The 27,716-nt window shown below is 35.1% G+C and overlaps 1 protein-coding gene across 2 annotated transcripts; it reads right to left on the bottom strand.

The window, feature by feature from the left end:
* Positions 1–1,750: 1,750 nt before the first annotated feature.
* On the bottom strand, positions 1,751–3,119 carry LOC149409091 (uncharacterized). Of its 2 annotated transcripts, XM_089650176.1 has the most exons (4): positions 3,039–3,119; positions 2,763–2,947; positions 2,169–2,409; positions 1,751–2,022 (listed from the first exon to the last, which is right to left on the bottom strand). In XM_089650176.1, the coding sequence occupies exons 2-3, from the start codon at positions 2,824–2,826 to the stop codon at positions 2,171–2,173; spliced, it is 303 nt and encodes a 100-aa protein (XP_089506302.1). In that variant the 5' UTR covers positions 2,827–2,947; positions 3,039–3,119; the 3' UTR covers positions 1,751–2,022; positions 2,169–2,170. The 2 variants fall into 2 exon arrangements, with proteins under 2 accessions (XP_089506302.1, XP_089506301.1); XM_089650175.1 differs by having other exon boundaries at positions 1,751–2,409.
* Between the last annotated feature and the right edge of the window lie 24,597 nt (positions 3,120–27,716).

Genomic DNA, 27,716 nt, shown 5'->3' with positions numbered 1-27,716 from the left:
TGATCCGCTCTTGCTCCAGCTTGATCAGCTCTTGCTCCTGCCTGATCCGCTCTTGCTCCAGCTTGATCCGCTCTTGCTCCTGCCTGATCCGCTCTTGCTCCAGCTTGATCCGCTCTTGCTCCTGCCTGATCCGCTCTTGCTCCAGCTTGATCCGCTCTTGCTCCTGCCTGATCCGCTCTTGCTCCAGCTTGATCCGCTCTTGCTCCTGCCTGATCCGCTCTTGCTCCAGCTTGATCAGCTCTTGCTCCTGCCTGATCCGCTCTTGCTCCAGCTTGATCCGCTCTTGCTCCTGCCTGATCCGCTCTTGCTCCAGCTTGATCAGCTCTTGCTCCTGCCTGATCCGCTCTTGCTCCAGCTTGATCCGCTCTTGCTCCTGCCTGATCCGCTCTTGCTCCAGCTTGATCCGCTCTTGCTCCTGCCTGATCCGCTCTTGCTCCAGCTTGATCCGCTCTTGCTCCTGCCTGATCCGCTCTTGCTCCAGCTTGATCCGCTCTTGCTCCTGCCTGATCCGCTCTTGCTCCAGCTTGATCAGCTCTTGCTCCTGCCTGATCCGCTCTTGCTCCAGCTTGATCCGCTCTTGCTCCTGCCTGATCCGCTCTTGCTCCAGCTTGATCAGCTCTTGCTCCTGCCTGATCCGCTCTTGCTCCAGCTTGATCCGCTCTTGCTCCTGCCTGATCCGCTCTTGCTCCAGCTTGATCCGCTCTTGCTCCTGCCTGATCCGCTCTTGCTCCAGCTTGATCCGCTCTTGCTCCTGCCTGATCCGCTCTTGCTCCAGCTTGATCAGCTCTTGCTCCTGCCTGATCCGCTCTTGCTCCAGCTTGATCCGCTCTTGCTCCTGCCTGATCCGCTCTTGCTCCAGCTTGATCCGCTCTTGCTCCTGCCTGATCCGCTCTTGCTCCAGCTTGATCCGCTCTTGCTCCTGCCTGATCCGCTCTTGCTCCAGCTTGATCCGCTCTTGCTCCTGCCTGATCCGCTCTTGCTCCAGCTTGATCAGCTCTTGCTCCTGCCTGATCCGCTCTTGCTCCAGCTTGATCCGCTCTTGCTCCTGCCTGATCCGCTCTTGCTCCAGCTTGATCCGCTCTTGCTCCTGCCTGATCCGCTCTTGCTCCAGCTTGATCCGCTCTTGCTCCTGCCTGATCCGCTCTTGCTCCAGCTTGATCAGCTCTTGCTCCTGCCTGATCCGCTCTTGCTCCAGCTTGATCCGCTCTTGCTCCTGCCTGATCCGCTCTTGCTCCAGCTTGATCCGCTCTTGCTCCTGCCTGATCCGCTCTTGCTCCAGCTTGATCCGCTCTTGCTCCTGCCTGATCCGCTCTTGCTCCAGCTTGATCCGCTCTTGCTCCTGCCTGATCCGCTCTTGCTCCAGCTTGATCAGCTCTTGCTCCTGCTTGATCCGCTCTTGCTCCTGCCTGATCCGCTCTTGCTCCAGCTTGATCCGCTCTTGCTCCTGCCTGATCCGCTCTTGCTCCTGCCTGATCCGCTCTTGCTCCAGCTTGATCCGCTCTTGCTCCTGCCTGATCCGCTCTTGCTCCAGCTTGATCCGCTCTTGCTCCTGCCTGATCCGCTCTTGCTCCAGCTTGATCAGCTCTTGCTCCTGCTTGATCCGCTCTTGCTCCAGCCTGTTCAGCTCTTGCTTCTGCTCAAATTCAAGTACGAAGCATTTCCTCTGGAGACTCACGAATTCCCTCTTTTCTTCCATGAGTAGGCGTCCTACTTCAGAAACGTGCGGGCTCGCACCAGAAACTGGCCGCTTAACACCGGACAGTGGCCGCTTCACACGCGACACTGGCTGCCCTACCGTCAAGGCGGGGTGCCTGGGGGTGCGAAGCAGCGGGACGCTCCAGTTATCCCACGGGATAAGGTCTGAGGCGGCAGGCTCTGGAGCAGGAGGCTCCGGAGTGGAAGTCTCTGGAGCGGGGGCCTCTGGAGCGGGGGCCTCTGGAGCGGGGGCCTCTGGAGCGGGGGCCTCATGCACCGCAGCACTGGATGTGGAGGGCTGGTTGTCGATTTCATCATTCATATTTACTGGAAAAAATAATAACAAGAATTGAAAGATTGTTTCAAGGCATTAACTTTTCCAACTTTTAAATGCTCAGAATTAATTTTTTTGTACTATTTGTCGCTAATATACGCACCTGTTGATTTTGAAATATGCAATGTAAATGGTTTACCGTTATAGTATGGCAATCTCAACTATGAATGATGAATCGCTGTCTATATTGTTGTTGGTCCCTTCGACACTCAGGTAGATCATTTCCAGAACGGTGGTCTCCATTGTGTCGAAGGGAGCTGCGGTGCTTGGCCCTCCACCAGTCTGGTACGAATCCCTCCTGTTGAGAGCGCCCTTCTTTCTCACCAACCTCTTCAGACTGTCGTACTTGTTCCTCAAAGTTTTCGACGATCTGAAGGCAACTGTTACAACTCATTACAACAATTGAACAGCTCAAATCATAAATTACTTTGTCATAATTCATAAGAACCAAACTGAGAAAATATTTGTGTCTAATCATTAGAGATAATAGAAAACAGAAAAGTGAACAGTGAAACATTATAAGATTCGGTTGTTTCTAGGAATTGAATTCAATTCATTGGGTTTTACTCGATTATTTTGTGACTGAACATTCAAACTTAATTTTATGGGTTTTGGACGACATGAAAGCTAACAATGAACTACGATTTACGATGACAGTTAGGAACCGAGTTTATGCGGTGACGTTTGTCCACGTCTTGGCGTAAACATAAATAATTTGTAATATATGATGTACCTGATGAGGAGGAGTTATATTTTTTCTCTATTTGCTCCCAGGCCGCATTCTTCTGCTTCCACATAACGGCGTCACTGTTTTTATTCTCCAGGACGTGCTTTCATTGGTAAACAATATTAACCAGATTTTGGCACTCGTCTCTGGATAAATTCACAGCACGCTCCCTAACTTCTTTATTGTTCATCCTGAAAAAGAAGAAACAATGTATTAATTCGACACGAATCAATCTAAAATGACCTGATAATCAACATAACATAACCAAAAAAATGAACTTACTTTGCGTTGCTTGTTGACGCTAGCATTCCATAGACATTGCGGCAAAACATGACAGCTGTTGACAGCCGTTGTAGTAGATTGGGTAACTGCAAACATTTTGCGATGTTGCCAGACCATTTCGAGTGTTATTTATCCGGAAGCTCCGCAACAATGGTGAAACGGTCGCCGTTGAATAACGAAGTTATTCTGATCTTTAAAGCCAGCCAACGGATAGCTAGTCAGATATTTAGCCCGACATAGTGAAATACCCCCTAATTCTTTAATTTTAACTAGGGAATACCGCATCGGAGAGAGATTTTGTCTGAACTATCCTACGAAAAGCTTTGCCCTTAACGTTTTGGAAATTCATTATGTTGTCGAGTAAGTACTAAATCATAACTGTGAAAATATTAATCTTGTGCATATTATTAAAGAAACTATTGCCAAATATGTATGTTTCGATTCGATTAATTGTGAGGGGCATAAAAAATTGTAATAAATGGAATTATTAAATTCACTGTGCCCTTCATAATTAATTCATGGTGTGCAGACCTCAATAAGAAATTAACTGGCAAAGATACAAGACAATATGATGGACGAGATTCCATGAGGAAAATGGCCATGCAACGTTTTTTAAAGTATAATCAATATAGGAAGAAATGGTTGTCCTAATTAGTTTATTTTATTTGTCTAGGTTTTTTTTTTACTTACTCGACTTCATAATGAATATCTTTCAACACCTTTTTTAAAATGTGTTTTGTACTTCTACATTCTTGTATTTCCTGTTTATGTATTTTTATATTATCTTGGTACACCTTCTTAATGTGTTTCATGCTTGTATAATATTGTATTTCTTGTTTCTGTAATATCTATATCATTAAACAATGTATATGAATCATTTCTCAAAAAAAACTTGCATTAAAATTTATATTTTATGCGAAACAACCAAAGTAAGATCTTGTTTCCCTTTTTATCAGGACCAAAAAGAAATTCTCTGATGAGGAATACATGACCTTACATATAATATCTTGGAAAATATGTATGTATAAATGTAAGTCGTATTAAAACGAAATACAAAAATCTTCTGTGTGTTTCAGTTTTCTGTTAAAAGCAGAGAAATATCAAAATTAGATACTGTCGTAAAAAGCACATTTCATATTTGATAGTCTAATAAATTTTCTTCCTTTATTTGAAGGATTGTAAATCATTTTAGTTTATTTTTACGACAAGTTGATTGTTCATCTCAGAACAAGATTTTAGGCTAGTGAATGGGGTAGGCACTGAATGAGAATTATATTGTCTATGGTTACGCCTTTTTTATAGTTTCCTCTATCCTAGTCGATGGTGAGTATGACGTATGGTGACGTATATTTTGCAGTAACAGGCTTATCATGTGCTTATCTATGGTAATATTTAGGACCCATGGGCTCAGTACAAAAAACCCGAAGATATTGATCTAGTGAGTGATTCATTTATGGCTTTGTTTATGTATAACACATATTTTGTTGACACATGTTTTCTTTACCGTCCGTTGTTTCATCAGTCACCCGCGCAGTTAAATGTATAATTCCATACTTGTGATAGTTATTAAGTATAGTTACGGTAGTTCATATTATATAGGTTAAGGTACAAACGTTAATATATCGTAATTTCCAATAATGTGTTATGTATACTATTTCACTGTTTTTACAGAATATTACAAGTGAAACCAAATGTTTAAAGCACAAACAAAGTGGGTTCCGTCACAACTGTGTTCTGTTTTAGGTATATTTGTTTGGTCTGGAACCAATTACCAAACGCTACAACAGCAGTGCCATGGATCTACCAAATCAAGAGACTGTTTCCATCAAGACGGAACCAGGGCCCCAGGAAGAAGGCGGAGATGAAATACCGTATACGGATATAGATTTCGACCTTCCCGATATAAAGAAGGAATGTTTGGAATATGCGGAGAGTACTCGTACAGCCAGTTAGTTGCATTGAATACGTATAAATTGTCGAATATTAAATTCAGATGTTCGGAATCCATGTCCGTTTCGAAATGTCGTGCAGCCTGTCCTGCAATACTTATAATTGAATACGTATAAATTGTCGAATATTAAATTCAGATGTTCGGAATCCATGTCCGTTTCGAAATGTCGTGCAGGACAGGACGCATTTACTTTTAAATATAGCTTTGCTAAACTAAAGCACTTTTTTAACTTGTGTATTGCTCACAGTAAATTCCCGTTTCTTTGAATTTTCACCTCATCTGTTTTCGACATATATTCGTATCTATTAACTAAATATACATAAATATTTATAAAAGGAAATATCATTTCATTGACTTTTAACAACAAAAAAACCGTGTTCTGAAGGTAGTCAAGAGTAAATGGCTTTCCTTCTTGAAAGATCGGTCCTTGAAGTGACATCTCACACATTTATATCTTAAATTAAGCTTAAAGTCTGTTCACCCTTTTCTTGCTCCTGTGTGGTCAATCAATGTTATCTTTTGTCGAAAATATTTTATTTTAATTAAGAAATTTTAATTTTAATTAAATACATTTTTTTGTAGATTTACGGTTAATATACTTTGTTGTATTGTTTTTCAGGTTGCTTTAATATGGAGTCTATTACCATCAAGGCGGAGCTTGGACCCCGAGAAGAAGATGAAGGGGGATTTAAATACACGAAAATTGACTTCGACCTGATGAATGTTAAAAAGGAGTGCTTAGAACGTGTTGAAAGAACTGTCAAGACAGCAGGTAAAATGTTTTTCCTTCTTAGTAGTCCAGTTAATCAAAACAAAACACCCGAATGTTGATTATTTTAAGGTCAACGAAAAAATACTTCAAAAATAATATATGCCGTTATTTTTATCACATTTCGAAGGCAGTAAGAAAATCTAAATGGTCAAGTGTTTTGATTTGGTTGCTGCAGAAGCTCGCTAGTTCTGTAAAAAGAAAACTAACTCAGCATGTAGGGAGCAAGATGACGATTCAGCTTCCTAATATTTTGTTTAAAACCTGTAATTTCGTAGTAAATTCTGACAGCTTACAATACAGAAATAAAGGGAAATAATAATAAACACTTGTCGAAATGATTTTCCGTATTTACATACATTCCTAAAAAAAACAACCGTGCAGTATTGGAGTGTTCTTATATCTTATATGTTCTTATATCGAGTGTTATTATATGCGGCCTCTGATATGATATATTCTGCTGCAACACGTCTGAAAATACTGATGAGATATTTAAAGATGAATTTGAATGACTATTTTCTGTAGCTAAAAACTATAATCTATGAATAGTTTTTGTTAGAATTATAATTTTTATTTCTTTACTTTATTGAAAACACTATTTCTTAAAAAAATGTTTTATAAAGTAAATCCATATACAACTTGGCGTTTCAATTCAAAAGTATAAATAAGTGCAAAGCACAAATAAGTCACCTGTTCCTGTGGGAACCTATTTTTTTACTTTTATGTTAATTTGGAATGCTTCTCTGCACTTAGTAAGACACGAAAGTAATAAGTCACATGAATCCAACTATTTATCCTTTTTTTTTTAATTATCGTCAGATCTGAAGATACAACCAGTGGAAACCACGGAGTGCTACTATTCATATTCTCAAAAGGGAAATTTGACGAGCCGCATGCTGACTCACAGTGGCGAAAAACCTTTTTCATGTTCTGAGTGCAATTATACGGCTTCTCTTAAGGGCCTTCTGAAGAGGCACATGTTGACCCACATCAGTGAAAAACCTTTTTTTTGTTCTCAGTGCAACAATTCATTTTCTCGAAAGAGCGATATGACACGCCACATGCTGACTCACACTGGAGAAAAACCTTTTTCATGTTCTATGTGCAACAATTCATTTTCTCGAAAGAGCTATCTTACGTGCCACATGCTGACTCACACTGGAGAAAAACCTTTTAAATGCTCTGAGTGCAACTATTCGTGTACTCGAAAGGGAAATTTTACGGTACACATGCGAACCCACAATGGAGAAAAACCTTTTTCATGTTCTTTGTGCAACAATTCTTTTTCTCAAAAGAGCAGTCTTACGTGCCACATGCTGACTCACACTGGAGAAAAACCTTTTTCATGTTCTATGTGCAATAAGTCATTTTCTCAAAAGAGCAGTCTGACGTGCCACATGCTGACTCACACTGGAGAAAAACCTTTTTCATGTTCTATGTGCAACAATTCATTTTCTCAAAAGAGCAGTCTGACGTGCCACATGCTGACTCACACTAGAGAAAAACTTTTTAAATGCTCTATGTGCAACAACTCATTTTCTCAAAGGAGCAGTCTGACGTGCCACATGCTGACTCACACTGGAGAAAAACCTTTTAAATGCTCTGAGTGCAACTATTCGTGTACTCGAAAGGGAAATTTTACGGTACACATGCGAACCCACAATGGAGAAAAACCTTTTTCATGTTCTTTGTGCAACAATTCTTTTTCTCAAAATAGCAGTCTTACGTGCCACATGCTGACGCACACTGGAGAAAAACCTTTTTAATGTTCTTTGTGCAACAAATTATTTACTCATAAGAGCAGTCTGACGAGCCACATGCTGACTCACACTGGAGAAAAACCGTATTACTCGAATTCTAATGAATCAATCGTACGAGGACGTACGTTATCAAGTTTTAGCATGCCTCTGTCCTACTATAACACACTTAATATAAACATGGAATATCTTGGAATTGGAGCCAATGAAAGTCTACGGACCAATGAATAGAGACCTGCCTTGATCACTCACTTAGAGTTGCTCAACATATCCCAAAAATAAGTTTACGCTTAAGACAATTCTAAACATTCTGTTTAGAACTCCTACACATGAAATATTTTAAATTTTCAATCCATAAAAAGCTTTATTTTCAAATACCTAAATATCCCGCTGCTCAACATAAATACTAAACCAGAGAAAAAATCGAAAATAACGAGTATTAACTTATTTCAATACATCTTTTGGAGATAGAAATATTAATTTTCATGGTGCAAAACTATATAATTCCCTAACACATCAACTATCTAGTATACTAACTAAAATGAAACATGTCTGAGAGAACTAAGTCATAATTAATAATAACTTGCAAACATGATGAATACAATGTAAAGACATTTAGATAATCATTTCAAAAACTACAACATGCCGCCTCAGAACAGTAAACCATAGTGAGGATGATTGTGGAAATGGCGATATTATTCTTATACATTTAATAATATGTTTTTATTTTATTTTTAGAAATGCTTAATGATGATACAATTGGTAAGGTGTATTAAATTATACTTGATAAGAGAACCTATTATGTATCTATATTCCATGTCTTAGTAATTTCACCTAGATAACTATATGCGTAAAACTATTTAAAAAGAGGAATGTTTCTGGAGAGATGAGGAGAATTTTTTGATTCTGTGTTTATGTGTGCACGAATCATAATTGACTGCTTATATTTTTTTTTTGAAAAATTAAGTTTAAGTTCTTATAAAATAATATAATCATGCTAAAAAAATAAGAGTTGTAATTTTTCGTATTAGATTTACGCGAGTGATTTGAAAGTGATTTGCTGAATTAGTGTTGTTGGCTTCTATATAAAGGAGCGTCGTGCGCCTAGTCCAACACGTTGGAACATTTAAACCAATGACGGGTAGCAATTTCGAACCATCCATTTTATTATTTAGAGGTGCAGAAACAATGTCTACTTTGTTACTTTTTTTTGTAAATTTACATTGTAATTTGTAGTTTTGTTGTATTTTTTACGTAAATTTTTCAATTTTTATTTTATTAGATAATAATAAACTTTACCGCCGTTTTTTGTTTACCGCCGTTTTTGTGCAAAATCAACTGAAGGGCGCTTTACAAATATATATTACATTTGTACAATTATCTATGTTATAACGAACTATATATGGAGATAATATACAGAACAATCCTTACCTGGTAGATCATTTGAGATTAAATCTACGTATATCTTATATTCTAAATCTACGTATATATTTTATTGTGAAAGCATTCTCCAGAGGACTTCTGACCAATATAGATAACATTTCTGTAGTCATGGCACTTTTTGAATTCTTACTTATTCTTAACAGGAAACCTAGCTTCTTGTAGGATTTTGAAGTAATTTGCTGGATGTGCTTAGCAAAAACTAATTTTCAGTCTAGATTGTGTTTTTTTTATTAGGTCTGCAAACAATACGATGACCTAATAAAAAAAATCGATCTAACCGTTATCCAAAACCAAAAAATTGAAACTGAATTCGAAACATTAAAAAAAGAACAACAAGACCTCAAAAAAAACAGTGGAGTACCTTGAGAATAAAATTGATATTCAGGAATACGAGTCTCAGTCGAACAACCTAGAACTGCGCAACTTCCCGGAAAATCCACATGAAAATCTAGTTACTATATTTCACAACCTATCCACAAACGTCATAAAATCGGTAGAACAGCCCGAAGACGTGACCTCTGTGGTGCGGGTGGGAGGCAGAAACCGCTCCGATGATTCTCGTCCAAAACCAAGAGATATAATAATCACCCTCAGCTCTAAACTAATGCGAGATTTATTCCTGGCTAAACTAAAAGAACACATTAAAACTAAAGGCCGAATTACTGCTTCATCCATAGGTCTACCACATACTCAGATGGGTCACAGTACACCCATCTAAATATCCGACCACCTGACTTCAAGAAAAAAAATCCTCCTGGCTCAAACAAAACAACAGGGAAAAAAAAAAAAAAAACTATAAATTTGCATGGACGAAAAATGATCAGGTGTACGTTCGACTCTAAAATCCTTAGAATCTCGTATGAATCGGACATTAAAAAAATATGACTGGAAGTCAACAAAAAAAATCCATTAACTAATCTGCTTATCTGTAATAATTTAATATTTTTTATTTATTTTCTTTTCTCAGTCAACTTTGCTCACATCACAAATCTATCTATAATTATTAATAATCTTACTACTTATCAACTTGCTTCAAATATTTATCTTAACTTGCTCCATAATTCCCCTTTATCTGATCATTTTAAATGACTCAAATATTCTTTTCTATATATATTCTATGTTCTATTCTATATTCTATTCTACAACTATTCCAATTCATCCATTTATTTCCACTTCGTTAATTTATCTAATTATTATACCAAACTTAATTTACTTAAATATTTTTAATTTCTTAATTACTTTATGTCGTATGATACATGTGATACATTCAATTTTTTTTAATTATAAAATAATTTCAACTAAATTAACTCCTTATATTCCCATGTTAATCCTAATCCTATCATATCATCAAATAAAACTATCTTACTTAAATCAATTACCTCACTTAACTTCTCTTAATAATGCTATTCAAAAATTGGATACAACTATTCTAATAAATTTCATAATTTCAAACCACTTGATCCCGTCTATCCTAGTGATTGTTTTTATTCTTGCACTTTTTTCACTTTTCTTAATAATTTTAATTTAGCTAATTCTCTTAAATGTGGTATATTTATTAATTTTCTTACATCCCTTGGTAATTATTATACAATTAATTTTAATAACTCTACTTCTCCAAATAACTAAAGTCTTCTATAATTCTCTTAACTGTCGCTTGGACTATAATTATAACAATTGTATCAACCATTTCCAATGTATTATTATTTTAAATCGTGAAATCTGTTTTAACTATTTTGATTATTGCGTCTCTTATTTTTCGATGAATTTAAATTGTTCCATTTTTATTTTTACACACATTTGTTTTAATTATTTTGTTTATCTCAATGTCTCTTATTTTTCGATGAATTTAAATTATACCAATTTTATTTTTATATATACCTGTTTGAATTTTTTCAATTATCTCAATGTCTCTTATTTTTCGTTGAATTTAAATTGTTCCATTTTTATTTTTATAAATATCAGTTTTAATTTTTTTGATTATCTCAATGTCGCTTATTTTGTCGATGAACTTAAATTATTCCATCTTAATTTGTATATACATCTCTTTTAAGTATTTTGATTATCTCAATGTCTCATATTTTTTGATGAATTTAAATTGTCCCATTTTTATTTTTACAAATATCTGCTTTAACAATTTAGATTATCTATATGTCTCTTATTTTTCGATGAATTTAAATTGATCCATTTTTAACTTTATAAATATCTGTTTTAACTATTTTCATTATCTCATTGTCTTTTATTTTACGATGAATTTAAATTGTTCCATTTTTATTTTTATATACATCTGTTTTAACTATTTTGATTATCTCAATGTCTCATATTTATAAATATATGTTTTTGATGAATTTAAATTGTGCCATTTTTATTTTTATAAATATCTGTTTTAACTATTTTGATTATCTCAATGTCTTTTACTTTTCGATGAATTTAAATTGTTCCATTTTTATTTTTAACTAATATCAAAATGGATAAGTTCACTTGGAGACCACAATACCTATATAAAAATTGGTACATAAATTAAATTATATTATAATTTTATCAACTAATTATCAATTATTATTAATACTTAATACTATTTTTATTACTATAAATACATTTAGAAACCATGATTTTATTATTTGTAATGCAATTAAATTTGTATAATTTAATAACTTTTAATTTAATTTAATTATTCATTCACCCTATTCCCAAGAAAGGTGACCGCTCCAACCGGGCCAACTACCGCCCCATAGCGATCACATCAATTCTGTCCAAAGTGATGGAACGTGTGATCAACGACAAACTGCTCACATAGGTACCTCGAGAAGAACAAAATTATCAACGACCGTCAATACGGATTCCGGCGGAACCGCTCGTGCGGTGATCTTCTCGCGTATGTGACGCATGTTTGGGAGCGTTGCCTGGAACGTCACGCTGAGACCCAAACGGTCGCACTAGACATATCCAAGGCCTTTGACCGGGTCTGGCACCGAGGACTCGTCAACAAATTGCCTTCTTACGGACTTCCCGCATCCCTGTGTACGTGGATTGCTGACTTTTTTAAGGGATAAGTCGATTCAGGCGGTTCCTAACGGTTTCACCTCTTCCTCGCACTCTATAAATGCTGGCGTCCCACAGGGATCGGTTCTGTCTCCGACTTTGTTTTTGTTGCACATCAATGACCTTTTGACATGTGCACCGATTCATTGTTACGCGGATGACAGTACAGTTCATGATAGCTTTTTGTTTGACAAGCCCCCAAAGGGCACACAAACTCCAACGGCTCGGAGGGCTTTGAATCAGAGAATGGACGGTTATCTCGAGAGTATTTCCTCCTGTGGTAAAAATAATCTCGTCGAAATTAATGTTTCAAAGACCCAATCCTGTCTGATTACGTCTAAAAGGTATCCAAATGACAATCTAGTCTCCTTCAACGGAAGCAATCTTCCGAACAGGCCTTCCATTGATATGCTTGGTGTAACGATAAGTGACCAGCTCAGGTACGGGGGCTCCATTGAAGCCAGAGTAAAGTTGGCCTCTCAGAAGCTGGGCGTACTGTACAGGGCCCGCAGATACTTTAATAGTACACAACTGCTGACCCTTTACAAATCGCAAGTGCGCCCTACTCTCGAATTTGGTAGCCATCACCCGCCATAACACAGGGACATCCCTAGCATGGCGGATGAATTATCACAAATATGTATAAATGTTCAACAAGTTCTTATAATAAAATAAATATATAATAAAAATATAATATAATAAAATAATATATACAATATTCCGCCATATTGTCTACCAGTGTTGACGTATTTTGACAGCTGCTTCAATTTACCTAGCTTTAACAATCATAATACTAGAAAATCAAACTAAAAAAGTGGTTAACTCGTCTAATCAGGAGAGTGCCCGTTGAGACAGTGAATTTTTTATCTCATAAATTATCTCGCTAAGGCGGAATACTCGTCATTATTTTTGTGTTTGTACCACAAAATACAACTCAGTGCAAAAGTGACTCGATCATTATATAAACACAAAAAACCTATCCCAAAGGCGTTTTTAGCGTCACAAAGGCTCTGCCATCTCTCATACAAGAAACAAGCATTGTGTCGTTTTTTTCTTTTTGTGTGAAACTTTGAAAAACTACCTTTAAAATGAATACACTATGCTCCATCTGTAAAAAAAAACATTGACACCCCGTCAGACTTCATCTCATGTTGTATCTCCGACGATAACTACCATTTCATTTGTGCCGATATCGCAGAGACCTCACGGCGAGGAACTAAGATTTTACAGTGGCGCTGCAAACTTTGCACAAAAACACAAAAAAACTCAAAAAAAAAATACGTCTGAAAAAAATCTAGAACTGACATCTATCGAGAAACCTAATAAACAACCATCATCAACACCAAAATCTACAATTGCCGCCTCATCATACGCCAGTGTGAACTTACCACCAACAACCACAGATGGCACTAGTAATCTGACAATCGATCTATTTTTAACTGAATTCGCAAATTTCAAAGACTCAGTTAATGAATCTGTTGGAAAAAAATACGATGCAATCCTGCTCCAAAATAATGAAATATTAAAAACCATTCAAAACATATCTCAAAACGTATACAGACCTTTTTGATATTTTCAAAACCTCACCGTCTTGCATCAAGGCAAAAATACTTGGTTGTGAATGTAACTGATATGTTTGTGAAATGTTAAATGTCTGTTTGTACTGCATCATACTGACATGTTCTTCTTTATGTGTAACATATGTATGGTGTTCTTATACATATACATTCCACATATATACATATATGTGAAATATATATGTATAGCATCAATATAAACTGCTTGAGATTTCTTATAGTGTTGGCTAACGGATGTATTATTTTAATAAAAAAAAATATATTTTTAATTGTCAAGTCTCTGACAGCCCTGAATTGTTGAAGCTACTTTGCCATACACTCCGGCCATAGTGGCCAAGTTGAGATATAAATTTGATTGTAACAATAAACTCACTACTATTTGCGCTACTATAATACTTCGCTAGATTATATCTGTTGGCAAGTCACCTTTTCTGTATATTTTATCCTGTTTAAATGAAGTGTTTTCTATTATTGTAGCATTCTATGTCTTAAGAAAATTTCAGCTGTATCACATTCAATGTCGTTTTATATACATATTGTTGTGTTCTTCAATTTAATACTAATATTCGCCTATGTATCACTTTGAACTTATAATATAATGTATCACATTACTGTAAAAGCCTTTTATGGCGTTTAATAAATAAAAAAATAAAAACAATAAAATAAATAAAAATATCTCAACAGCAAGAAGATTTAAAATATCGATTAAATAATTTGTAAAAACTACATGAACAAGTAAACTCAGCCTTAAATTCAAGACTTGAGGACTTAGAAAAAAAAAGCGAAAAAAATATAGAAAATGAAATAAAAATTTGTCTCTTGACAGAACGAAATGAAGACCTAGAAAAAAGAATAATAGCGATCGAGATTGACCAAGAAAACATGAACAGACGATTTAACAATACTTGTTTGGAACTTCGAGGGCTTCCAGAATTCAAAGAGGAAACATCACAAACCTTAAAAGACATTATATTCAACACCAGTAAAATAGTAGACTGCCAACTAAATACAAATGATATTTATAATATATATAGAGTATCACAAAGAAACAAAAATATTCCTCAGACAGTTAAACCTAGGTCAGTGGTAATTAATTTTAATTCAATACCGTTAAAAGAGGAGCTCCTTAATGCTATAAAAAAATATAACAGGTCTTGCGAAAAGATTGGGGACAAACTAAACACGGGAACAATCGGATTGTCTGGCCCCATTACACCCATATACGTCTCAGAACTCCTCACGTCTAAAGGCAAACGGCTTTGGTATCTAGCCCGCCAACGTGCGACTGAATGTAAATATAGGTAGGTCTGGACGAAAGCAGGTCTAATCTACATGAAAAAAGATGACTCTTCTCGACCTATATTAATAGACTCAGAACAAGCTATACCGAAGCTCTGACTACCTGCTCTTTATTTAATTATCGTGATAAAACTACTGACTACCGCTTTATATCGCCATTTCATACTCTATTACATAACAGCACTATATTATATGAACACCTAGGTTTTTGCATAACTCCAATTTGTACTGGAATAATTTTAATCCTAATTTTAATTTTAACTTTAATTTTAATCTTTATTCTCTCTAGAATGGTAACTACACTTATTATAAGATTATTATTTGATTTATTAGTAATTTTACTAATAATTCGGCAAAAGAGAACTCTAATCAACATATTTTATATAACCCAGATATTACTTATTTTTCATACCTATACTACTTTTTACTGTCTTTTGAAAGAGAAAATGCCACACACTAACTACATACGTTATTTATTTCCTGGATTTTATTTCAGATATTGTTTCTTACTCAGATATATTTTATTTTTCCTAACTACATCATTTTGTTTACAGTTTTGTCGCTACATATTTCGTACTACAAGTATTTATATGATAATAAAATACTGTTTTAAAACTTTACCCAGAAAACAACAATTAATTTTTGAATTCTAATGGTAATAAACGATCTTCAACATGAAATCGATAGTATCTTAGTGCCAAATACTGAAATAATTTTTGAAAACATTAACAAAATTATGCAATTTAATTGGGAATCTAATAGGATTAATATTGTTCATCAAAATATTAGAACGATGGGAAACTTGGATGATTTTCTTATATTTTTGGAAGAAATAAAAGCTGTGGTAAAGTTCCATGTACTAATTCTCACTGCATGCAGGTTAAATGATTCATACATAGCCAAACAAATTTCAGGCTATAACGAATACCATACAACATCGCATATTAACCAAAATAGCGGAGTAGTAGTATATATCGACAACACATTAAATTCCTTAGTACAAGAAATAAACATAAATCAGTGTAATTGTTTAAAAATCAACATTAATGAGAATTTAGGTATCCTAGCTATCTACCGATCACCATCGTTCAATGACATCCAAGATTTCCTGGAAAATCTTATTGGTGAGTTAAAAAAAACTAAGGATTATGCACAGTATGTACTGATCGGGGACATAAATATAAATACTATAGGAGAAGTATTGCATAGGCAGTCCGACGACTACTTATGTGCTATGGCTGAAAATAACTTTATTTCCAATATTAATTCTCCAACTAGGGTACAAGGTAGCTCAAGCTCATGTTTGGATCATATATATACCAGAAATATAACAAATTCAAATGCATTTGTAATACATAATACAATCACTGATCATTACACCACTGCAATCAGTATCCCAAACTCAACACCCAAAAAACATAAAATTAATCACAAACAGATTATCGATTATGAGGCTTTATTAAATGATCTTAATAATAAAAATTGGGAATATGTTTATAAAGAGACTGAAGTTAACAATGCTCTAAACTATTTTATTAATGAAATCAATACATTCATAACAAAACACACAATAACTAAACCCATTCCATATAGTAAAATACATCTCACACCATGGATTACCAACGGCATTGTTAAATCTATACACAAAAGAAATCACCTTCATAAAATAGCTAAACGAGACCCTTTGAACGATACTAAACAGCAAAACTATTACCGATACCGTAATATTTGCAAAACCGTTATTCGCAAATGTAAAGAGAGTTATTATAAATTCTTACTTGATAAGGATAATTCCAGCAAAAACATGTGGAATGTTGTCAGAGACATAACTAAAAGTAAAAGAAATACCAATGCATCTGTAACTGAATTAAATACCGGAAATTTGATTATAACTGACAATCAATCAATTGCATGTCATACTAATCAATATTTTGCATCTGTTGGATCAAATCTAGCAAAAAAATTTTTATTAGAAACCCAAAAAACGGAAGACTCTTTAGCATCGACAATTGAAACAAAGGAACAATCTTTTTCATTTAATATTAAACCAACTACTGTAGAAGACGTCTTAAAAATAATCAACAGCCTTAATACTACACATGCAAAGGGTCCAGATAGTCTAAATACACAAATACTAAAAAAAATTAAAAATCAGATTTCTGCTCCGCTATCATATATTTACAACTTAAGTTTTGCATCAGGAATATTTCCTGATCACTTCAAAAATCAATAATTGTCCCAATTCACAAAAGTGGACCTAAATCTCTTGTAGAAAACTATAGGCCAATATCACTATTAAGCGCGATATCCAAAGTCATTGAAAAGCTTTTCAAAACTAGGTTAAACGAATATGTGGAGAAACATAACATTCTAAGTCCTAACCAATACGGCTTTCGGTCGGGTAAGGGAACGGATGATGCCATCGCATGTCTCACTGAAACTATTGCAGGGAATATGAACCGTGGCAAGAAAACTATTGCCCTTTTCCTGGACCTGGCCAAGGCATTTGACACTATATCTCATAAAATTCTTTTACAGAGACTTAGAAATATAGGAATAAAGGGAAAAGCTTTTCAATGGATAGAAAGTTATATATCTAATAGATTTCAACAAACCAGAATTAACGAGGCTATTAGCACTTCACTAAAATACACTTTTGGGGTACCACAAGAAAGTACACTTGGGCCCCTTCTCTTTATTATATACATAAACGAACTTTGTAACCAACACATTGGTGGCAAAATTATCACGTTCGCTGACGATACAGTTATTTTGTTTGAAGGAGATGATTGGAAAGAAACACACCACCTTGCGAACACAGGTATAAACAGAGTAAAACAGTGGCTGGACAGTAATTTGCTTACACTAAACATACAAAAAACAAAATATCTCACATTTAGCGCTACCCTTGCAGGTCAACCCAAAACACCTCATCACCTCACAATACATAATATTAAGTGTAGCCTTGGCAATAATAACCATACTTGTAAATGCGAAACCCTTGAATGTGTTAAATCTATTAAATATTTAGGTATAATAGTGGATAACCATCTTAAATGGAAACAACAAATTGAAAACACAGCTAATAAAGTGCGCAAGCTTATTTATATATTTATAGCATTTCGGGAAATTATAAAAACTCAAGACATTAAAAAATATACTACGGGCTCTGTAACTCCGTCATAACCTACGGTTGCATTGGATGGGGTAGAACAGGATTAACAATATTATACCCGCTACTGAAGGCACAGAAATCCATTCTACGCGTCATTATGAAGAAACCCTTCAGATACTCGAGCGACGCTCTCTTCAAGGACTTTAATGTGCTTGATGTTCGACAGTGTTACATAAAAAAAATAACAATCTGCGTCCACAAAAATAAAAACAAAACGATAACAGTCGATCATAATCATCAAACCAGAAGTAAGAGCAGAAACGACCTTTCTATTCCAACTAGCAATACTGCGGCTTATCAAAAAGTTTTCTCATACCTGGGACCAAAAATATACAACAAAATCCCCTCTCAATTTAAACTGTGTGAATTATCAGCCTTCGGTACTAAAATTACTAAATGGTTATAAGACTTAGGTAGGACAGATTCCGAAAAATTATTAAAAAACGTAGTCTGAGTTGATTTCTTCGATTTTGTATTTTGTATTTACCTAAAAAATATTTTTTTATTTTTCTTTCTTACATTGGTATATTATATTTTTATTTTATATTTTACATGTACCTATCTGGATTTTATTGTTTATTACTGCTAAATTGTATTTTCCTAAAAAAATATTTTCTTTCTATTTTTCTTTCTTACATTTATATGTTATATTTTAATTTTATTTTATATTTTACATGTACCTACCTAGAATAAGGAAGTTGAGTGAAAAATATTTTGACTTATAAAAAATATGTTCATGTAGATCAAAAAATATCGATTCTAAATATATAAATATATTTCTATATTATTATTCTTACAATTAGTTAAACGTTCTTGAAAAAGCATTCAATAGCAATATACTGTATACGCTCCACGATTGGTCGAAAGAATTCTGTCGTCACATGTGTCGTGACTTGTACGTACAACGGAACACCTATGGTGCATCTCTTTCTATTACATGAGAGATGGTCGATTTAGATGAGAGAGGTGTATAGGCCAAAGGTTTATTTGGGTTTGTCAAATATATGTACGTATTTGTTATTATTATTATATGAAATGGATTTCTAAAGATACATATTCGTATAGTGCTTTATAATAATATGTTGTTTATTGCATAACTTAGATGTTTTTATTATTATACATGTCACAAAGCATGTGATACACTTCAGGCCGCCGGCCGCTCAGAAAAGTCTCACAGTGAACTGGGCTGTAAACCGTTATTTTACTTTTGGTCTTTACTTTTCTGCGCGGTGGTCCTGAATTCGCGCGGGGAACGTCAACAAGTAGCGACGGCGATACCGTACAAGTACCGTATCGGGCGTGAAAAGCAAATATTCTAACTTAAAATATTAATTTAACTATGAAATCTTAATCAATTTTCTTTTTTTTTTAATAACATCAATTATAATAGACGGTTAACATTGGTACAAAAATTACTGGAATTCCTTGTTGAAGAATTAAATTTTTTTCCATACATAATGCTTAAGCGACGTGGTTTTCACAGTTCTAATGACGTCACACTACACCCCGCCTGTTACCGCTCGGATTCCGCTCGTTTTGGCGGGCTTAATAAAATTTAAACTTTGAGAATTAATTTAACTATGAAAACAAACTTTAAAAAAAAAAAAAAAATACCAGTATTTAAGTTTGAATGCGAACATTGATAAAAAAAAATAAAAAAATGGACTCAACTTCCTTATTATGTACACGCAACCTGCCAATTTGACTGTCCTAAAACGGGAAACTTCCTAGTTGGACAGTCAAAGCTTCCTTTTATATTTGTATATCTTGTATGTAATAAATGTAATAATAATAAATAAATAAATAAATAAGTCTTTACATGAGAATTTTCTTCGTTCCTACCGCAATGTTTATTTAGTGCCCACCTCTCCGTTCACATTACCTTACTGGAAAACTATTCGAATTATGGAACATGACAATTGAAAATTAATTTTTCAAATTTGAGTAAGTATAATTTTTGAAAACAGGAGAAGGGTTAGTACCACCTCAAAAGCAAAATGTTGGTGCTTTTCGTGGACATAATTGTTATATATGTTTTAATTAGCAGATTTAAGGGTTGGGAACTCTTTGTTAAAAAGTAAAAGGTTCTACTTATAATTGTTTTTACTACGTTACAATAAATAGATTTGGATTTAGCTACACTGTTCATTATCCGAGGGTTGGTAATTCTCTGGTTCGAGAATCTTGTTCCCGGTCACTATAACCTCACAAGCATCTGTTACACTCTAGCGACATCTGACGGACTCTGAAATAAGCTTTGTGACTAGCGCCATCTATCGCTTAAATACCCAACTTATTACCATACATCACAATAATATCGTTGAAATATAAAAATACAAAAGTTGACCCTCTTGGAAGTGCATAATATCGCTTTAAGTGATCATTCTTTTTGTTGTGGCGATAATTACCAGGAGGTATCGCGGTCGAACTCACTATATTGTGATTGTGTTGTGTGCTCTTTTGCTGAGATACAGTGGTAAGTGATTAGTCATCCCATTTTCCTTCCTTCCTTATTGTTTATGGAACTTAAATAATTTATTTTACATTCAACTTAAATTTAAATTAATTCACATGTACAACTGTATTTTTCCTAAATAAACTCAATTAAAAATATCTTTTTTAATGGTATAAATATTATCATCCAATTCTAGCAATCGCCTGTTTATTTCGTTTCTTCTATTTGTTTATTTGAAAAAATTATAGGCCTTTACTAGTGCTTATGAAACTGTCCAAGTTGCAAGTAAGAATAGATAATAATATTTTTTATTTCTAGTTAACGCAATTTAGTATCATACATTACATATGGAAAAAAAGTTTTATTTATTTATCAAGCGCAGACGGTTTACATATAGTTCCCGTGAGCACTTAGGCCATAGGTCCATTGTCTCCCATTTTACCTCATTCCTTTGACAGTAATCCGGTTCCTTTAATTACGCGTGAACAATAATATCGAAAGACACACGTTGTCTTTGCTCCGTGTTAAATTTGTATTAAAACCGGTAAAAAGTCCGCTTAAAGCATATATTTAAATCGAAAGTAGTCCCTTGAGGGACAACTAATAAACAAGATTAATAATAGGTTAAAACAAAACAATGACGTGACACGTGACAATGACAAAAAAAACAAACAGCGACGAATCAATGTATCTCTGAACATTATTATTGATGTATTCCTGAACATCTCAACGTACCTGCCTAAATAATTTGTATATAGGTAGGTACTTTGATATATATTATTTTGTGATATTGTTTATTGTATAATTTTGTGTCATACATGTATTAAAAATTAAAAATGTTTTATATATATTATTTGTAGAACCTACAGACAAGCCGTCATGTGTGACAGCTTTGTGGGACTGCATATACCTGTATCTTTAAAAATTTATAATAAATAAAAAAAAAAAAAAAAAAAAAAAAAAAAAAAATTCAAATATTTTAAAGTGAAATTATAATCTTCAGTGACAGTGACAGAACAAGTGATAATAACATTTCATTTTGGACGCATACAATCACAGTTCACAGTACCTACCTCGCATGTATTGGTGTAACGGTGCGCACAACAAGATGCAAATATACTACCGCATCAAATAAATTACATTGTGTACTCAAGCAGGGCTGTCACACACAACAACATGAATATTAACGTGTTATTTACAGACTTGGTGGTACTCAATAATAGAACGCGTGTTCAAATATAATGTTTATTAACAATTTAGTACGGATTGACTACTTCTATCTTCTGAGCTGTCGGTTGGGAAAAGAGAGCGAGCAGATGCATCCGTCATCTTTTATACCTCTATCTGTCATCTCGCTCTTACACATTCAAAAAGGAGGCGTACCACCTAAAACCTTTCTTACATCCTCCCCTACTAAAATTGAATGTCCCTAGCTACATATAGTATACCCTATTTCTACATATTTCATATTACAATTTTATTTTATATATTTCATTTTCTAAAAAATAAACACAACATATTTTTTTATAAAATTAACTATCATATGCCGCGTTTCTTTCTGCTTCCCTTCTCTTCTCTCGTCGTCCGCCCACTCCTCCTCCTGGACTGCGAAGTACCCTCATCTTGGACGAAGTCTTCCCTGCCATGGGTTAGACCTGAAACATGGAGAAACAGTATTAGAGTCACTTCTATTACGTAACATACCTGAGAGATTAACTTCATCCGTCGACAGTTCCATTGTGTCAGACGTACCGAATTCCGGCTTATCTCCCTCCTGCCATGAAACATGTAATTTCTTTATCTGGTCTAAATGTCTTTTCCACACCATATTAGACTTGTTAATTTTTATGAAATATATTTTGCTACCTTTTTTTTCAACAATAACCCCAGGGACCCATAACCTATTACCCTGAGCTCTGAAATCTCTAGTCATCACTTTCTGACCTACATTCAATTCTGACTTATTTCTACCCTTATATTGTCTTTTCTGATTGACTTGACTCTGAATAACCCTTTGCATTACTTCGTGCTGTCGAGTAGAACCTGAACTATTCGTTCTTTCATCAACCTTCCTAGGAATCAGAGAGTCAAATACTGTTCTAATTTCCCTTCCCAATAACAATACAGATGGTTCAGACCCTGTTGTTGCATGAACGGTATTTCTATAGTCTGTTAAAAAGTTACCTAACTTTTCTTTATAATCTGAAGGAAATCTATTATTTTTACAATTTTTTTTAAGAAAATTTTTACAGGTTTTAACAGCATTCTCAGCTTGCCCATTGCTACTCGGGTGGTTAACTGGACTAGTAATATGTTCCATCCCATTTTTCTTACAAAAATTTTCAAAATCCTCAGAACAAAAACACGTACCATTATCACTAACTAAAGTTGCTGGAAACCCAAATTGTGAAAATAATCTATGAAGTACTTCAATATTTTCTTTTGAAGACAGACTGTTTACTTCCAGACACTCGATCCACTTCGAAGAAGAGTCTACTACCATTAAAAAGTTTTTATTATGTAAGTACCATGATCAATATGCACCCTGAACCATACTTCAGGTTCATAAGGCCATACTGCTAATGAACTCTTTTGTGATTCTGGTTTAATTTCTAAACAATCTCTACAATTTTCTGTTATTTTCTCCAAATCTTGATTAATTTTTGGCCACCAGACAAAGCTTTTTGCAATGCCTTTAGTCTTAAAAACCCCTAAATGTGATCTGTGTAACATCTTTAAAACTTCTTGTCTTAAAGACTCAGGAATAACAACTCTATGTTGATACAAAATACACCCATTTATCAATGACAATTCTAACCTTTTTTCCCAGAAAACTCTAATAAAATTACTATTTTGTGACTTTTTTACTGATGTTGGCCAACCCTCGATAAGAAATTGTTTTACTTGACTTAAAATTTCGTCTTTTTCGGTCTCACTTTTTATCACGTCTAAAGACAAATTAAACCCGTTATTTTCAAAATAATTAATGTAACCAGACTCTATATTATCTTCACAGCTAACCTTTTCTATTGGACACCTGCTCAGAAAGTCTGAACAATTATTTTTCGACTTTACGTATTCAATTGTAAAATTGAACGATCCTAACATAACTGCATAACGCTGTAATCTTGACGCCGCAATCTTAGGAATTTCTCTATTCTGACCGAAAATTCTGACCAAAGGCTGGTTATCTACAGCTAAAATAAATTCTCTCCCGTACAAATATTGATAAAACTTCTTAATTCCGAAAATTATAGCTGTTGCTTCAATATCCAAAATCGACTAATTCTTTTCCGCTTTATTTAAAGTTCTGCTTGCGAACCCTATTGGTCTTTCTACGCCATTCTTAAAGACGTGGATTAACGTTGCTCCGACTCCATTCATACTTCCATCGGTGACAAGTTTCACAGGAATATTCTCGTCGAAATGCGTTAAAATCCTATCCGAAGTTAATATTTTTTTTATTATCGCAAAACTGTTTTCTTGTTCCGTACCCCATTGAAACTTAACATCTTTTTTAAGTAACTCGTATAATGGTGACAATATATCTGCCATATTTGGAATAAAATTACGATAATAACTAACCTTACCTAACAAACTTCTCAATTTATTAATATCACTAGGCGCTGACGCGTTTAAAATGGCTTCTTTATTCCGCTGACACGGTTGAATCCCTTGCTCACTTATTTTATAACCTAAAAACTCAATAACTTTTAAATTGAATTCACACTTTTCACTATTTACCGTTAAATTACAACTTTTTAACCTCTCTAAAACGAGACACACGTTTTTTTCTAAGTCGTCTTCATCTTTTCCTATCACAATAATATCATCCAAGTAGAACGTCATGTTCCGCAATCCTGATAAACAATTAGCCATTGCTTTAGCAAAAACTGCTGGCGCTGGTGATAACCCAAACACTAATCGTTTATATTGAAATAATCCCAAGTGGGTATTGATTGTTGTGAAACGTCTACACTCTTTTTTCAAAACAAACTGGTTATAAGCTGATTTTAGATCAATTTTAGCAAAAACCTTGCCTCCATTCACTTTGGTTAATAATTCCTCAATTCTAGGTAACGGATACTTGTCAATTAATAACTGATTATTCACTGTAGATTTATAATCACCACATAATCTAATACTATCATCTTTCTTTATCACTGGCACGATGGGACTCGCGAAATCACTATACTGAACTTGCTCTATAATACCGTTAGAAAGTAAATTATTTGATTCGCTTTCAACTTTTTCCTTCAAAGCAAACGGCATTACCCTGTGATTACGAAATATTGGAACGGCAGAATTCTTTAATGTTAAATTCACTTCGTACTTGTTAAACTTTCCTAATTTATCCGTAAAAACTTCTGGAAATTTTTTTACTAACCGCTCCTCTAATGTATTTTGTTTTACACAATTAACGATCCCAGTTATTTCCACGTTAAAGAGATTCATGAAATCACGTCCTAAAATCGAAGGTGCCGAACTACGGACGACAATAATTTTGAGTGGGTGTCGTAAACCGTTATACTCTAGCATCGGTGTGAAAGTACCTACCACACCAATGAGTGTATTGTCAAAACTCCGTAAGCTCACGTTTTCGTGCAATAACTCAATACTGCTGAATTTTTTGAAATAACACTCTTCGGGAATTACGCTACAAGATGCTCCAGAATCTACCATGAATTTATTATTTATTCCGTCGAGTGAAACTTCAATATAATATGGCTCAATACTTAGTACATCACCAACCATTCCATCTGATAACAAAATATTCACGTTTTTACGTGTTGTTACCTGTTTACAACGTTTTTCTAAATGACCCTTAGTACCACAAATTTTACACACATAATTTTTGAATCTACATTCTACCGCCGTGTGATTATTATAACCACAAACCGTACAATTACGCTTTGTAACTTGATGAACCGGCGAACTAGCCCGATTACAGCTACTGCTTCGCTTGAAACTATATTCATCTCTCTTTTTTACATGCGTATTAGGTGAGACACGACCTCCGCCGACTCTTAAATTAGCTAAAACTCCGTTATCCGCTGATTGAGATTGAGTTGAAGCTACAAGTTCAATACATTCTGCTACTTGCACACATTTTTCGAAAGTATATGACTCACTATCGAGAAATAATTTTTCTCTAATCTTACCGGGTTTACAACCTAATACAAAGAAATCTCCTAATTTCTCTGATAAACTATTCACGAATTTGCAATTGCTAGAAAGAGATTTTAAACGAACAGCAAAATCGCGAACTGATTCGTCATTCTTTTGTTTAGCTGAATAGAAATGCGACCTTTCTTCAAAAAAACATTTTGTCGTACAACAATATTCATTGAGCTTAGATATTAAATCTATCTCTGTTACTTTTTTTGGAATGCACAAATTTACCAGTAGAGAAAAACAATCATCTTACAAAGCATTTAGGAAAATAGCTCTTTTTTTAACATCCGATGCGTACTTCTCATCATTCACAAGGAGGTACTGCTCGAGACGGACGTTGAAGTTCTCCCAGTTACCGTCACGTAAACTGAAGGACCCCAATCCTGACTCCATGCTTCCTCTGCCCAGAAGCTACCCACAAGACAAGAAAAGAAAAACAGAAAAAAACTTCCCAACGAGATTTCTCCGCTCTCCAATCTGCTCCTTGGACCCTCTCCGGAAACCGCTCCTTGACCCTTGTTGCTGGATGGCTCTTCCCAGACCGCTCTGAGACCTGGCAACACCGATTCTCGACCCTCGGTGCTGCTGATGGCTGCCCCCAGACCACTCTTGTGGCCCGGACCCCTCCGATCCTTTGACCCTTGGAGATGCTGCCGCTTGACGCCCTGGACCCTTCCGTGCTTCCCCCTTCCGAGAAGCTGGCTGGCTCCAGTGGCTTCTTCTTCTTCACTCCTTTCAGTGAAGAAACAATATTTTCAGTCCGGCCTTTTTTACCGACCCGAACAATATGTTGCAATCCGAACTTTTTGAAATATCGCGTATTTTTTTTTTGTGCGAAATCACGCGCGTTGATTCTTTTAAACAATGTTTTAATGATTTCCGTAGGCTGCGCCACTGTTAAATAACAGACTTGGTGGAACACAATAATTATAACGCGTGTTCCACATAATGATTTATTAACAATTAAGTACGGATTGACTACGTCTATCTTCTGAGCTGTCGGTTGGGTAAAGAGAGCGAGCAGATGCGTCCGTCATCTTTTATACTACTATCTGACATCTCGCTCTTACATATTCAACAAGCAGGCGTACCACCTAAAACCTTTCTTACACATATGTTTACCCCTTATAAACAAAAATAAATTATACTAATTTTGATTATAAGAAACTCTCTAGTGTAACCTCAGATCAAACTGAAAATCACTAGTTTCGAGTAATTTTACTCTAAGCATGATTTTATAAAGATAAATTCAATTCGGAACACATAAAACAAAAAAGTGTCCGGTAAAAATTCTGTCTGAAAAAATGCATAATTGAATACGAAATACAAAAAAGTCTATTCTCAGCTTAGTTTATTTTAAAGCGCTTGTGTTTATTCAAACATCTTTTTTATAGAACACAAATAGCTGTAGTCCTACCATAAAAAAGATTTTTTTCCGTTGTGAGACAGAGTGAAGCGCGACAGATGGTACTTTAGAGAACATAATAAACGTGTATAGATTCACTTAGAACATGAAAACGGTTTTTATCGACTGTGAGTCATCGCGTGTTTAGTCAAATCTCCCTTTCGAGAACATGAGTAGTTACACTTGAAACATGAAAAAGGTTTTTCTCCACTGTGAGTCATCAAGTGTTTCTTCAAATCTCCCTTCCGAGAACATGAATAGTTGCAGCCGGAGCAAGAGAAAGATTTTTCTCCACTGTGAAGAAGCATGTGGCTCGTCAGATGGGCCTTTTGTGAACATAAATAGTTGCATTTAGCACATGAAAAAGGTTTTTCTCCACTGTGAGTCATCATGTGTCTCGTCAAATCTCCCTTCCGAGAACATGAATAGGTGCACTCAGAACACAAAAAAGGTTTTACTCCACTGTGGGTCAGCATGTGGCTCGTCAGATGGTGCTTTAGAGAACATGAATAGTTGCATTCGGAACATAAAAAAGTTTTTTTTCCACTGTGAGTCAGCATGTGACTCGTCAGATGTCTCTTTCGAGCACATACATAGTGACAGTGGGAACATGAATAAAGCTTTTCTCCACTG

The sequence above is a fragment of the Hesperophylax consimilis genome, unplaced genomic scaffold, assembly GCF_061612785.1.
Source record: "Hesperophylax consimilis isolate HC1 unplaced genomic scaffold, BYU_Hcon_1.0 scaffold_36, whole genome shotgun sequence".
NCBI classification, from domain to species: Eukaryota; Metazoa; Arthropoda; class Insecta; order Trichoptera; family Limnephilidae; genus Hesperophylax; species Hesperophylax consimilis.
The sequence above is the reverse complement of the archived record's forward strand: the minus strand, read 5'-3'. Positions and strand labels throughout refer to the sequence as shown.